A 13782-nucleotide genomic window follows, 5' to 3' on the forward strand; every position below is an offset into this window, starting at 1 on the left:
TCTTGTTCCGGCGCCGGAACTCGTTCTCTCCTTTTTATTTCATCCCAGTGTTCTTTTTGGAGAAGTTAGTTAAAATCGCCTTGCTCTTGGGCATCCCTATCAGATTGTTGTCATCTTCACAGCGTGATTGTCAGTGAATTTCATTTGGTGTTGGAATTATTCTTTTTAAAGAGAGAATTGGGTGGTTATTTAGATTGTGATTGTGGAACAAAAATTCTTCAGAGTATAAATCGAAAATTTATACGATTTCGATATTTAAACTTAATTCGACTTTATTTAAAGTTACCGATTTTAGTATAGCTTTATAATTAAGGTATGTAATGTATTGCTAATTTTTTAGAATACTTTTTTTTTACATATTTTATAATTTGAAATAATCTACATTTATTCTTTATTTCTTCTAAAAATATATCTCTTTTATACATATGTTAATTTTTTATCACTTTTTATATCATCCTTATATCTTTCTACTTGGAATTTTTCATACATTCTAACTTCATGAATTTCGTTATTTAAAAGAATGTCCTGTTTTAAGACTTGTTTTGTTATTTAAAATTTTATACTAATGTATCCCCGTTTTATTTTGTCCCAATTTTTTTTCTGTTGACATTATTATGATCACGGGATTGCATGCAACATCAATCGAATAATTTTGCAGCATTCGATTAGTTTAATCTTGCTTAGCACAATTATCAGAGGATATTGATTTGTGCAAATGTTTAAAAAAATGTTTTCTTTTTTAACGATTAAGAGTTGAACTGAAAAAGTGTATTATTTTCGAAAGTTCGTCTGTTGCTTACATTCAGTTTGTTAAGTTCTACTGAGATAGCTGTTAAAATTGTTTTGCATTTGAAATCTCTGGTATCGTTATTTGAATCATTTTTCATCATTAGATCGGTATAATCTTAATTACCGTACTTATCGGAGGATACCGGTTTGTGTTGCAATTTTTAAAAAAATATATTTTGACTGTCAAAAGTTGTATTGAAACGAAAGCATCATTTTTTTTTTTTTTTTGTAAACTAATTAATTTTTTATACTCAGTTTTTGATTGGATTACAGCATTTAGTATTTATATATAGATTGAAATAGCGTATGAAAAATTTGTTTTTGCACATTTTTAATACACATTTGTTTTTAATTTCTATAATTTGCACTGATTTACGGCTGTTTTTGTTCACAATGTTTATTAAAAATTTAGTTTGTGCTTAGATATCCTAAATACACGAATTATCCAAGAATTTTTAAATTTTCTTGAAGGAAAAATTGAATTTTTTTGCAAAACTTGCACGTTGTTCTAGCAAAGAATTTGAAACGCTAAATTGAGACATTGAAAGCTGAAAACGATTTTTAAAATGCACAGAAAGAATGTAATTTTCTTGTTTTAAGTTATACTTTTTGTAGCATCTATTTGTAAGACTTATTTTAATGCATTTATTTTTATAGAAAATGGGAATTCAAGGATTTATTTGGTTTTAAATTATTATATGGTATAAGAAATGTAAAATTGAGAGACTATCTGTGAAATATAATATAAGCAATAGCAATTGAAAATACTAATAATAAGATATATGAATAATAAAAATTAGCATTTAAAAAATAAATAATAATTAATAATATATAAAGAATAATGGTGATGGTATTTAGCACTAGCTAAGTACTTTTCCCATAGTGGTACTTTTTCCTAACTTACGAATGATGAATGAAGATTCTGTATTACGATATTTTGTAAATATGAGAATCCAGAATAAGAGAATACAGAATTCAGTCACTCAAAACTTCTGTCTCACAGTGTTTTATATGAATGATATTTTGTCTGTCAGTATTTTATCGTTCTATCGCTCTAAGATTCTATTTCCTTCTGGATTGTCTGGATATCTCTTGATGTTTTTTTCAAAACAATTTTGGTGATGCTATTAATTGATTTATATGTTGGCATCGACAAAATATGACTAAAAACGTGAATTATAAATAAACAAAAGGCATTTTTCTCACCAAAATATCCATATGCATCATTTTTACGAAATTTGCTTATCCCATTTATGCTACCCGTATCTCTCGGTAAATTTGTTATTATGTCTGATGATTTGGCATTCATTGACTTTACCGTCATTAAAAAAAAACTCAGTCACTTTTTTAGGATTTATTTGTATTGTTACCAATAGATACCAATAATTGCAAATATCAAGTCTTTACTTTTGTTTTTAGGTTTTTATTTTTCGAAAATGCATTTTTCAAAGATAACAACTTCAGAACGGGTTAAGTTTTAGTCAGACTCTTAGAAAGTGACAGTTTTCTTGATAATTAAAGGAAAAGGTGAAGGTTTCAATGGGTGTTAACGCATCTACCATTCGAAATAGCATCGTGACGCCCTATTGTTTTCTTTTTCAATTCTATTATTCTAACCGACAAAGATGTGCTAATGTTAGTTTCCAGCACAGACGGGTGCAACACAGATGCAAATACGGATGAAGAAATCATACCTCTCACTTTTTCTATTGAAATATCTGTTGACAGATAATCAAGCATTTTAAGAATTTTGCCTCCCAAATTTAAAATATAAAGAAATTTTGCATTTATATTTTTCTAAGAAATGTGTTTAAAATAGCCGTCGAATTTTTCTCGTCCTCAGAACTTTTTCTCTTCTTTTTCTGTAAAGTTTATCTAGCATTAAAGTGCATTTTCATGCTTCTAATAATGCAACAAAATTATGAAATGGAAATGTAAACTCTTTTACAGAATCGTCTGCCTTAAAAAAAAATATTTTTAAGCAGACGATTCTTTTTCAAGCAGACGAACTTCATAGTTTTGATGTAAAAAAATTTATCTGACATTATAAAGTATTTTCATATGCAGCAGAACAATAAAATCTAAAGTTAAAAAAAAGAACATTAATAAAGATCATTTGAAAATTTGTATTTTCTTTCCTTAAGAAATAATTTTTCAATAAAAATAAGCATCTCAAGATACCTTCAGAGTTTCTAATTATTCCGTAACTGACAGTATTTCATAGCTTAAAATATCATTTAAGCCTATTTTCCAGGAAAATATGAAATCGCATTTTTGATTCGCTTTAACACATTAAAAGAGAATTGCTGCTAAGTTACCTTTTTAAGTTAGCAAAACTCCTAGTACCATTGATTAGTACCAATTTAAAAAATATTTACTCGTTGTAAAAATGTTAAAAAGAACAAAGTTTTTTAGATGAATATAGTATATAATTAATTACATAATATGCAAAATATACAAAGTGTAATGTATTATACTTAGTTTTGAGTATACAATTACTTTATACAAAAAAATGAAAGTACACTGCTAGAAATTCATAATATGATAATAGAATATCATATTACGGTATAAACTATAGTCATTTTGGATGCACCATCCGTAAAATCCCTTTTTACCCTCCAGCATTTTAAAACATTATACCGCAGATTTTACAGTAATATTGATCTAATTAGAGTACTGTAATTATTACTGTAAAAATTACAGATTAAAAGAGTTTTTTATTGTGTAACAAGTTTCGATAAAGATGAATTTTTACAGTGTTTTTTAGAGAGAGAAAATTATCTCTCTGACTAAGGATAATTTTTCCTTTCTTTATTGAAAAATTTTCTGAAATATTCGATTTGGTTTTAAGACTAAAAATATCAATTGATCATGAAAAAACATGGCAAAAAGAAAAATCAAAAAATCAAAACCTCTTTTCAAAATGAATTCCCAAACAAAAGTCGACAAAACTATTGTGCTTTTAGATATTCCAAAGCATGTAAAAATGTGTAGTGCTTAATTAAATTGCCTTATCTAAAAAAAATCTTCTCCGTCAAACATACAAATACAAGATAATAATACGCATTTCTTTTCGTTTAGAACTTTAATTAACCGTGTAAGTTATAGGAAAACACGTCTCAAAAGAAATGATACAACTTAGATATGCATGTTCCGACCTTGACTTTCGCCAGAGAAACTTATGTTTTAAAAACTTCTGTTTCATTTTCAATATTCTAAAGCAGCAGTTGTTCTTATCCAGTAGTTTTGAAATCTCAGTATTCTAAATAGTAGCATGATAGTAATAGAATTTGTCGTTCTAAAACTAATGAGCTTTTTTTTTTTAAACTTGCGCTCAAAATGAAGTTTTCCGCTTCAACAAATGAATTAGTTAGAGTCCAGAGTTGGAAGAATTTTTTCTAAAATCTAATGGACTGTAAATAAATAGTATTTTGTTACACTTCATATTGTTCTATATATAGCATTAACTAGACATTAAAAAAGAAGTAGAAAACGATAGGCTGTTATAAATCCTCCTCATAGTAATTGGTAAAAAAAAGTTGGTCAACTTTGCAAGTCGAGTTTTCCAGTTAGAAGGGAAAAGTAAAAAAAAAGATTTGCATATTACTATCTTGAGAAATGAGACATTCTTTCTAACTTAATTTTTTTATACTCTGAATAAATAATAATAAGTACAAGAAGCTGGAACTAATAGTTTAAGAGTTATACTTGTTTTAATCTAGAAAAAGTACAATACTTAACTTTTTCCTTATTTACGTATCTGACATTATCTAGTTTGATTTAGTTAAATGCTACCTACATACTACGTAGTTATATTAAGAGGAATGTAAAACAATATTGCTCAGCAGAAAAAACAGTTCTAATTTCTAGAAGAAAAGAAAAAAGCTTCAAAGGTTGCGATAGTAAAACATTTGACACTTTAACCACAATAAGCTCAATATATGTACACATATTTGTCAACTGGGACAATAAATAACTATTTTGTTTCATTAATTAAAAGCAACATTTATTACTATTTACAGATGTCGCTCAATAGGAATACCTTTTTAAAGTTTTCGTATTTCATGTAATGTAATTTATATAGAAATCGCGTCTCTGCATTTTCTTCTGTAGGAGCGCTATTACGAACTTTTTGCCTCAGTGATGCCATCAAAAGACAATAAAAAATAATGTCATAAAATAATTTTAAAAGGAAAATAACATCACTTTATGGGCATAATTTTAATATATTCAGGGAGAATTTTATTTCATTTTATTTTACAACCGTTGTTGAACAGCGACCCAATGTATGATTCACGACTACCAATGCTCAACCCCATAACATTGTAATTTTGAACCCGATCCAGAAGGTAAGAGAACTACAGAATCGTGTAATGGGAGAAATTTGCCTTCGTGGAGAACTTTTTGGATGAAATTAACCCGCATTTGCGTTACAGGGAGAGAAAAAACACGAAAACCTCCCACTGTTAGTTTAACGGCAAATGGACTCCTAACAACATGATCCGTCTACCACTGAGGAAATTTTACGACAGCAATGTGGTCGGTGCAAGCCGTGTGCGGAATTCGAATCAACCAGCCAGCACTGAGATTCGAACCCGGTTAACCTCATTTGAAAGCGAGCACTCTATCCCCTGAGACACCACTGCCCAATGGGAGAATTTAAGAGTCCAAGGTTTTTATAATTCTTTTAAAATTAGTTATTGTAATTTAAAGGAAAAAGTGTTGCAACCCGCCATAAATTTATCATCACGATTTTCATGATAATGAAATAATAATTAAAATAAAATTAAATTTTAGTGATATTGAAATAAATAATAAATTTCACAAATTAAAAAATTTATTTTTAAAAAAATGTTATTTCACTAGAATTTTAAATTATCCCAACAAGGTTATGGAATCTACCAGATATTTATGTACTTATATTAATTACATAATCTTGTTTAATTGCAGCAAATATGAATCATCGATCTAGATTGGTACTGTTATCTCTTGGAACAGTATTCTTAGCCAATGCAGTAGCATCATCACTAGTTCAGAGTATCCACTCCAACTCAAATCAGCTTCTCCAAAATATCCTGACTCCCCAAGTAGTAGCAGCAGAACGGACATTAGATGCTTCAAGTCTTGTAGAAATGATCATGTTTGGACTCGCAGGAATTCCAGTCTACAAAGCAGTCGGTTTTCTGTTGCCATTTTTAAAAACAAAAAAGAATCAAGCCAAGCAGAAAGACATGGGGAGAGTTTTACAAAGAGGGCGCAGCAAGCGAGACTTGCCCTATGCGCAACAGTTGCTGGACCTACTAATATCCGTGGAAACTGCTCTTGAGAAATATGGTGTAACCGAACCTCAATGTCAACTCCGGGCTACTTGCCAAATTTATAAGAGAAGTGCTGGTAACAAATCTCGTAAATCCGACAAGAATTTCATTAAACTAGTCAAGTAAGTATCATCAGTTATTGGATTTCTTAATGAGACATGCAATGCTTGTGCGAATAATCATTATTATTTCATCATTTTGAATCATACGAATAATACTAAAATACTAAAGACCATACGAATAATACTAAAGACATTCCACTATGATATAAGACAAAATTAACTGTTACCGCCAGCCACAAGGCAATTGAATATAGCAAATGGCTGTTAAAAAATTATTTGATCACCGCTATTTTTCTTCGTAATTTTCATTATTATTATTTTTTAAATATATGGAGTTACTATAAATATGTGGAATTATTATAAGTACACGGAATTATTATAAGTGCATGGAATTATTATAAAAATTTTATAATATTCTGAAAATTACTTTATTTTACGATTGCTTTTTAAACTTTTTCTTTATTTTAGAAATGATCCTCATAATGTTTATCATATTTTAAGAAATGCTTCAAATGAAATGGCTTTCATAATTATATAATGTATAAATATGTGCAATAATAATAAGTATGCGGAATTATTATAAATATATGGAATTGTTATAAAAATTTTATAATATTCGGAAAACTACTTTGCTTAACGATTGTTTCTTAAACTTTTTCTTTATTTTAGAAATGATCCTCATAATGTTTACCATATTTTAAGAAATGCTTCAAATGAAATAACTTTCATAATTAATATTAACAGATTTTTTAATCGTTTAAAATGTTCAATTTTTGAACTGTTACAACTGCAATTGTCCGTCGGCCAATAACGAAATTTCCCAATTTTTTCCTATGCACTTTTTAACGCATTTTCCAATGTCGTTTTGCTCCTGTTGCAATAAAACCCTCAACTAAATTTACCAGGAAACGTTTAGTTGATGAAGGATTCGGATTTGAAACATTTGCAATTTTGAATTTTTCCCCTTCTTTTGATTTCTAATTTTCTCTTTAAAATTAAATTGTTTTACATTATTGACAGAGTAAAGAAAAAACCACAATGATATTTTGTGATTGATTGAAAAGCAATTATGCAATAACTATAAGAAATAAAACTTAGCAGAACTGAAGAGGAGAAGGAAAAGGTTTCTTAATTTTGTCGCGCATTTTTTTTTTCTAGGAAAATAGGAAAAATCGTTATAAATGAAAATGGAATTTCTTTAATTTAAAAGAAGAGAGTGAATTAAAGGGAAATATATTGTAACCTGTAATAGAATCGAATTCCAAATGGAATATATATTCGAAATTTTAAGCACCCTTTTTTGTTGTTGTTGTTTTCCTTTCATTTTTGATCCGAAAAACAGTACAAATTAAAAACTAGTGTGTTTTTCCCCCTTCTAAAATTGGGAAAAATCAATTTTTAAGAGCACGACTTTTTAAAATTGAAAACCTCCGAAACAATTCGACCGATTTCGGTCAAATTTTGCAGTTTATTATTTAAAATTATGAAAGAAGAGTGGAATAAAAAAGAGTGGAAGACTTTCCTTCAATTTCAGTATATATTTATATCTTTTTTTCATAAAACACGTAAACCAATCCGAAAATTTCAAATTTTTAATTTTATTTACAAACTTATTAACTTTGTTATGAACTTGTTTAACTTTTTTCCTCTTTTTCTTCCCACAGCGAGATGCGAAGAGAAATTCAAAATCCAAAAGTTGTTCCACTCGCCAAGTACGTCTTTGAATATTACGAAGAGGCCGCCATTCGTGGCGAACAGCAGTGCGATTGTCAAGAAAAATATCCGAAATGTGTAGCCAGTTTCCAAACGTTTTTGAAAAAGCCTAAGGGAAGGAGACCACAAAATCAAGTTCGAAATCATCAATAATAGGTCGAAATTGTTTTAACAAAACATCCAGCGATTTCAAATCATTTTTTTCTAATTTGTACCTAAGAGCTTTTAAGTCACTTGAATCAGCTTTAGTAATTCCTTTATACAAAATGAACTTATCATTCAAATTTGTTTTGTTCTTTTAAAAAACATGCTCTCTATTCTGCGAATCTGTTGAAACATGGTTTAGTGTCTATTAGCTACGAGCTAGTATTGTTTTCAGATCATCGTCGAGGATGAATCCCAGACCGTCGCCAAAAATTCATAAGTTGAGATATTTTCCATTGCGTTTAACCATAAGGTTAACCTTATTTTCTACCGCTTAGCAATACATTTTATTGCAGAGAAACTTTATCGTTACCGTGAACCCTGTGTGCATCTTTAATAATATATAAGCGGCGTTGATCAGCAATTCTGAGTTTACGACTAACACTGTTCAACGTCGATACCTAGTAATTTTGAACCCCACCCGGAAGACAAGAGAACTCCTGAATCACACATTAGGATAAACTAGCCTCCTTGGAGGAATTTTAGATAGAATTAACCCGTATTTACGTTACCGTTACACGGAGAGAAAAACCACGAAAACCTTTCACGGATCCCCTAGCCCGATGGCAAAGGGATTCTAACCCATGTTCCGTCTACAACTTAATATATTTCTTATCTGCACTGTGGTCGGTGTGATCCGGGATCTGAATTCGTATCAACCAGCCACAACTGGGATACGAACCTGAGTCACCTCATGAGGCGAACACTCTGTCCTCTGAGCCACTACGGTTCATGGATCTTTAATACGACGTTAATTACGAATCAAAACGAATACGGTAACATAAATTCAAATTAAATGAGAAACCTCCGTTTTCGAAGTGCTGATTAAGTGGCTTTTAATTTTTCTTAATTTATTTTAATTGTACCTCATTGTATTGAACAAAGTAAAAGAATTTCGTGATATTTTCTGTATTATATATAAATGTGTTATTAATCGTGTATTCATAAGAACTTCCATTTTATATTTATAAACTGCTCAATATCATTTCCTCTAATTGTATGGTCGTTTTCTTAGACGGCGTTGTACCTTGTTTTCGTCCGTAATAATTAAAAGGTATCTTATACATTTTTTTTTCAATGCAAGCTATTTAAGTTTCAAATGTTAACAATTAAAAGTCATTCACATTGTAGAGCGTCTTTATGATCTGAAGGCATGAAGATGTCTTCGAATTTGCAAACTTAGTTTATTCCGAGCTTCATAGAACTTCATAGTTCTTCAAATCGAAAACCTTTATTTTCTTCTATTTAAATATAGAATTCTGTCTAACATTTTAGATTTGAGCCGGTATGGCGACAAATTTATTCAATTATATTTTGATTTTTTTAATGAAGTTCATGGCATAAGAGCTATTAACTACATTGTGTGACACATTCTTTCAACCACATGATTTCAAAAATAAATATATTAAAATTGCTATAAATAAAAGGTTCACTTGATATTTAATCACACTATGTCTGACACAATACGTCAGTTAAGCTATTTCCTAATATATAGTTTTTTTTAAAAAGTATGAAAAAGGAGAAGGAAATATACAAACTTAGATAGATTTATATGTCTAAATATAATCTCACTTTAGTGGTGCTTTTACTGTAGTGTAATTCAGTATTATATGTTTTGTGTTGTTTGTTATTTATATATTGGTGTATTTTTCATAACATGTAAATAAAAAACATTCCTTTGCTCAGTCTGACAGTTTTTAATTATTATTTTATTAATTTATTTTAATATTTTTTTGGACTGTCGTTGAACAACTCACAATATTTTTTTTTTGGGGGGGGTGCACGGCTACCAATGTTCAACTCCTTAACCCTGTAATTTTGAACCACCCAATCCAGATGACAAGGGAACTCCTTGATCAAACATTGCGACAAACTAGGCTTCGTGGAGGACTTTTGGATGGAACTTATCCGCATTTGCGTTACATGAAGAGGAAAAGCACGAAAACCTCCCATGGTTAGCCCGACGGCATACGAGAAGTATTATTCGAAACAAACAAAATACAGAAAAATAGTAATAGAATATTAATTATATATAATTGTTAGAAAAAGTCATGAAGTCCAATGTGCAAAAACGATAAGATGATAAGCGCATTTTCGATGCAAAAGTTCTTAAACGGTCACTTGACCGGTTATGCTATGTTTAGTGTTAAAAATGCTATTTCGGTAAACGCTAATGTGTCCTTTTTTCTTGTTTTTATTTCTCATAAAATCATGATCCGCTTACCACTGAATATATTTTACGTCAGCATAAGCAGATAACTTTCATTTAAGTACAAAAAAAGGTAGCAAAATTATTTCATTTTTAGCATTTATTTAGAACGCGTGATATCTAAGATCAATAGATAAATTATTTACAAGTATTTTTTTTTAATAGGAAATCATTTAATAGTTTCATTTAAACAAAACAAAAGATGAAGTTATATTAAAGACTTAGATAACAGAAAAATTTATTTATATTTATATGTTATAGTTATAACATGTAAATAAATATAAATTTTATTATTTATATTTATAAATGATAAATTTATTTATTGAAGTGAAACTTCTAATGCGACTTCCAACAAGGTTGCGTTAAACGTTTAACGCTACCATGGCAACGAGCGGCCTGTGATCCTTGCAGGAGATTTCAATGTGAATTTCTCGTTACCTGAAACATTATTAACCTTCCTTAAAGACAAATTTGGATTGGAAATGATAAATGGTAGGAATGATCCAACAACCAAAGGGGGAACTACCATTGATGCAGTTTTTGCAAGAAATATTGAAAAAATCGAACGCAAACATTTCGTTTCTTACTTTAGTTATCATAATCCCATTGTAAATGTTATAGATTTGGATATTTCTCCACTCGAAAATGATAATTAAAAGATGCGATCAATTGTGAATTGTAAGCAATGTTAATAAAGTTTGTCTTAAAGAAACAATATGATTTCACTAAAAATCAATTTCTACCCCTTCCTATTGTCATTTCGACATAACGAAGTTTCACTTCTTCCGCGCGCAGAGACTCCACGCACTATTTTTTTATGTATTACGATGTAATTATGAGCACTGTTTCATTAATAAAATGTAGACTATTTATACATCTCATCCATGTATTTAGTTTAACTTCGTATTTCTTGGTCCTGATTGATTTTTACTCGCCACCTACAGGCGGTGGACTAAATAATGCAAACACTTCTATAATAATACATTTTTTAATATTTCTCCATAAATGCTTATCGAATTATTTTATAACTTCAGAAGTGTTTAGGTCATGCGATTTCTCACACATATCAGTGAAGTTTGCAGCTTTAAGAGGTTTGAGGGACCGACAATAAATTACAAAAAGAAAATAATGTTTTTGAACATCCTATTCCAAAAAATGTAACGGTGATACCTGATTGCGCTAATGGTTTTCTAAAACATGGTGGACTGCGCTGCTAACATCTTATCCCCCTTTAAGAAAGGTTGGTGGACTGCGCTTAAGGCAACCCTTATGACCATCCCTCCTACTTCATTCATGCAGTAAAACAATTTCTGATAAAAGCATCGTCTCGCCAATATTGTTCGCCAGAAGCTAGTGATAAATGCAGTATCAAGTTTTAATTAAATTGAAAAAATCTTACTTTAATATTTAATAATTTGAATTTATTTAATATTTATTAATAATTTAAAATTTAAATCGTTTTTGACATGCAATTTTTGAATATATTTAATAATTTGAATTCTAAACCAGTTTTAACCAATCTATCTCAACCAAACTTCTACATATTATTTTTAAAAAAGTATATGAACCTAAAATGTTTGAATTTTTTCTGTTCTTGTACTGAAGAGTTTATGATTACAGCTTTGACCAGAAGCCATGGTTGGCAATCATTTTTTCTTTACTCCAAAATCGTACATATTTAATTTAAATTGGATTTTTTTTTATTTGAATAAAATTATTAGGATTTTTTAAAATTTACTCTCCAAAGCATCTGATACAATATTTAATTAATACTATTGTTTAAAAATAGAAGTAAAATAGTTACTATTTCTTACTAAAAATGGATAAAATTTTTATTATATTATTACATACTAATCACTGCGTTAAAAAAAAAAAAATCATAGTTATATTTCTCAGGTTCAACTAGGTGATAATTGTTAAAAATTGGCTGATAAGAAAACATTTGATAAGAAAACATTACTGAAAAAAAATTACGTCATTCTGGTTTGAGGAAGTCTTGATACACTCAAACTCCATATTCAATAAGATATAAAAGCATTGCATTTTTAATTAGCAAGAAACTAAATGGATATAACTGAAAGATGTTTTTTGAAAATTATTTTAAACATATTAAAAGGAAAATTACTATTTAAATGTTTCATATTACTCTTATTTAAGTGTAGTCTATTTTGAAACATAATAATTTACATGAATATCCCTTTCGATATTTCTTAGTAAAAAAATCTTTCAATTCAAATCAAATTCTTTAATAAAAAAATATTTTAAATTTTATTTTTTTCAATTAATATTTTTTAATCATTTTGTTGAAATTATTGATTTATTTTTTCAAAAAAAATAATCACTATTGATTTACATCAATGCATTTTATAATGAAATAATGAAAGGGATAACATAGTGATTTCAATGCATATGCCTTTTATTATTCCGTAGTAAAAAAAAATCGCTTTCTTAATAAACATGCATTATTAATTAATTCAGAGTTTTAAAGATTCACACATTTAAGAACGTATTTATTAATTATACTGTATGAAAATATTTAAAACTTAAAATAATAATTTTTTTAAAAATTAATTCATAATTAATATTATAAAAATTATGTTTGTCTAAGTTAATGTTTTTTTTAATTAAATTAATTTAAATTAGCAATTTTTTTTAAAAAAAATTGAAAGGATTTAATCAGTATTTAGTTCATGACTAAAATCAAGAGATTAATGCCAACCCTGACAGAAGCAATCAGAAACTTAAAATGCAGTATTTTTTTTTAAATTTAATTTATGTGTTTTTAACGAGAAACCTTAAAATAAGGTTGAATTATTTCGTACATTTTTTCTCATTTGAAATGATTTGTAAAAAATTCTTTCTGCTTTGCTTACAGTAACTTCGCAGTAAGAATTTGATTTTCAATATATATATTGAAAATCATATTCTTACTACGATATTACAGTAAGCAAAACAAAGGGAATTAGTTTAAAAAAAGTAATTTAGAATGAGAAAATTTATATATATATATATGAATATATATATATAAATTTTCTCATTCTAAATATATATATATATATATATATATATATATATATATATATATATATATATATATATATATATATATATATATATATATATATATATATATATATATATATATATATATATATATATATATATATATATATATATATATATATATATATATATGGGTCATTCTCGCAAAAACAGTCATTTTCATGTCCCCAGTATATTTTATGTTTGTTTTACAGCTTACGAAAAAGAAAAATTCAGGGAAAGTGTCCTTCAGAATGCAAGCTAACAAAAGAATAAAAATTAAAATTATCAATTTTTATTTTTTATTTATTTTAGGTAATTAAAATATACCAATATGTCATTCCCTCAATTGTCCCCACTGCTGATTTAAGAAAAGAAAAAAATTGTTTCTGAAATAAAAATTATTCTTTTTACAAATTCGTGTTTTTTATTTCAGAATACTGAA

The 13782-nt window shown here is 28.1% G+C and overlaps 1 protein-coding gene across 1 annotated transcript; it reads left to right on the top strand.

Moving 5' to 3' along the window:
* The first annotated feature begins 36 nt into the window (after nt 1–36).
* Nucleotides 37–9770, top strand: Osi17 (DUF1676 domain-containing protein Osi17). Its single transcript, XM_016074952.4, has 3 exons — nt 37–313; nt 5740–6229; nt 7834–9770. The coding sequence occupies exons 2-3, from the start codon at nt 5745–5747 to the stop codon at nt 8033–8035; spliced, it is 687 nt and encodes a 228-aa protein (XP_015930438.1). The 5' UTR covers nt 37–313; nt 5740–5744; the 3' UTR covers nt 8036–9770.
* The last annotated feature ends 4012 nt before the right edge of the window (nt 9771–13782 follow it).

The sequence above is a fragment of the Parasteatoda tepidariorum genome, chromosome 8 (genome assembly GCF_982258835.1).
Source record: "Parasteatoda tepidariorum strain Cologne lab strain chromosome 8, Ptep-v5.0, whole genome shotgun sequence".
In the NCBI taxonomy this organism is placed as follows: Eukaryota; Metazoa; Arthropoda; class Arachnida; order Araneae; family Theridiidae; genus Parasteatoda; species Parasteatoda tepidariorum.

What these genes read in the sequence shown, in the direction of transcription:
- Osi17 (XM_016074952.4), top strand. Translation starts at nt 5,745, where the DNA reads ATGAATCATCGATCTAGATTGGTACTGTTATCTCTTGGAACAGTATTC. An exon ending in AATTTCATTAAACTAGTCAA is followed by an intron (nt 6,230 to 7,833) that starts GTAAGTATCATC and finishes TTCTTCCCACAG; the next exon opens with CGAGATGCGAAGAGAAATTC.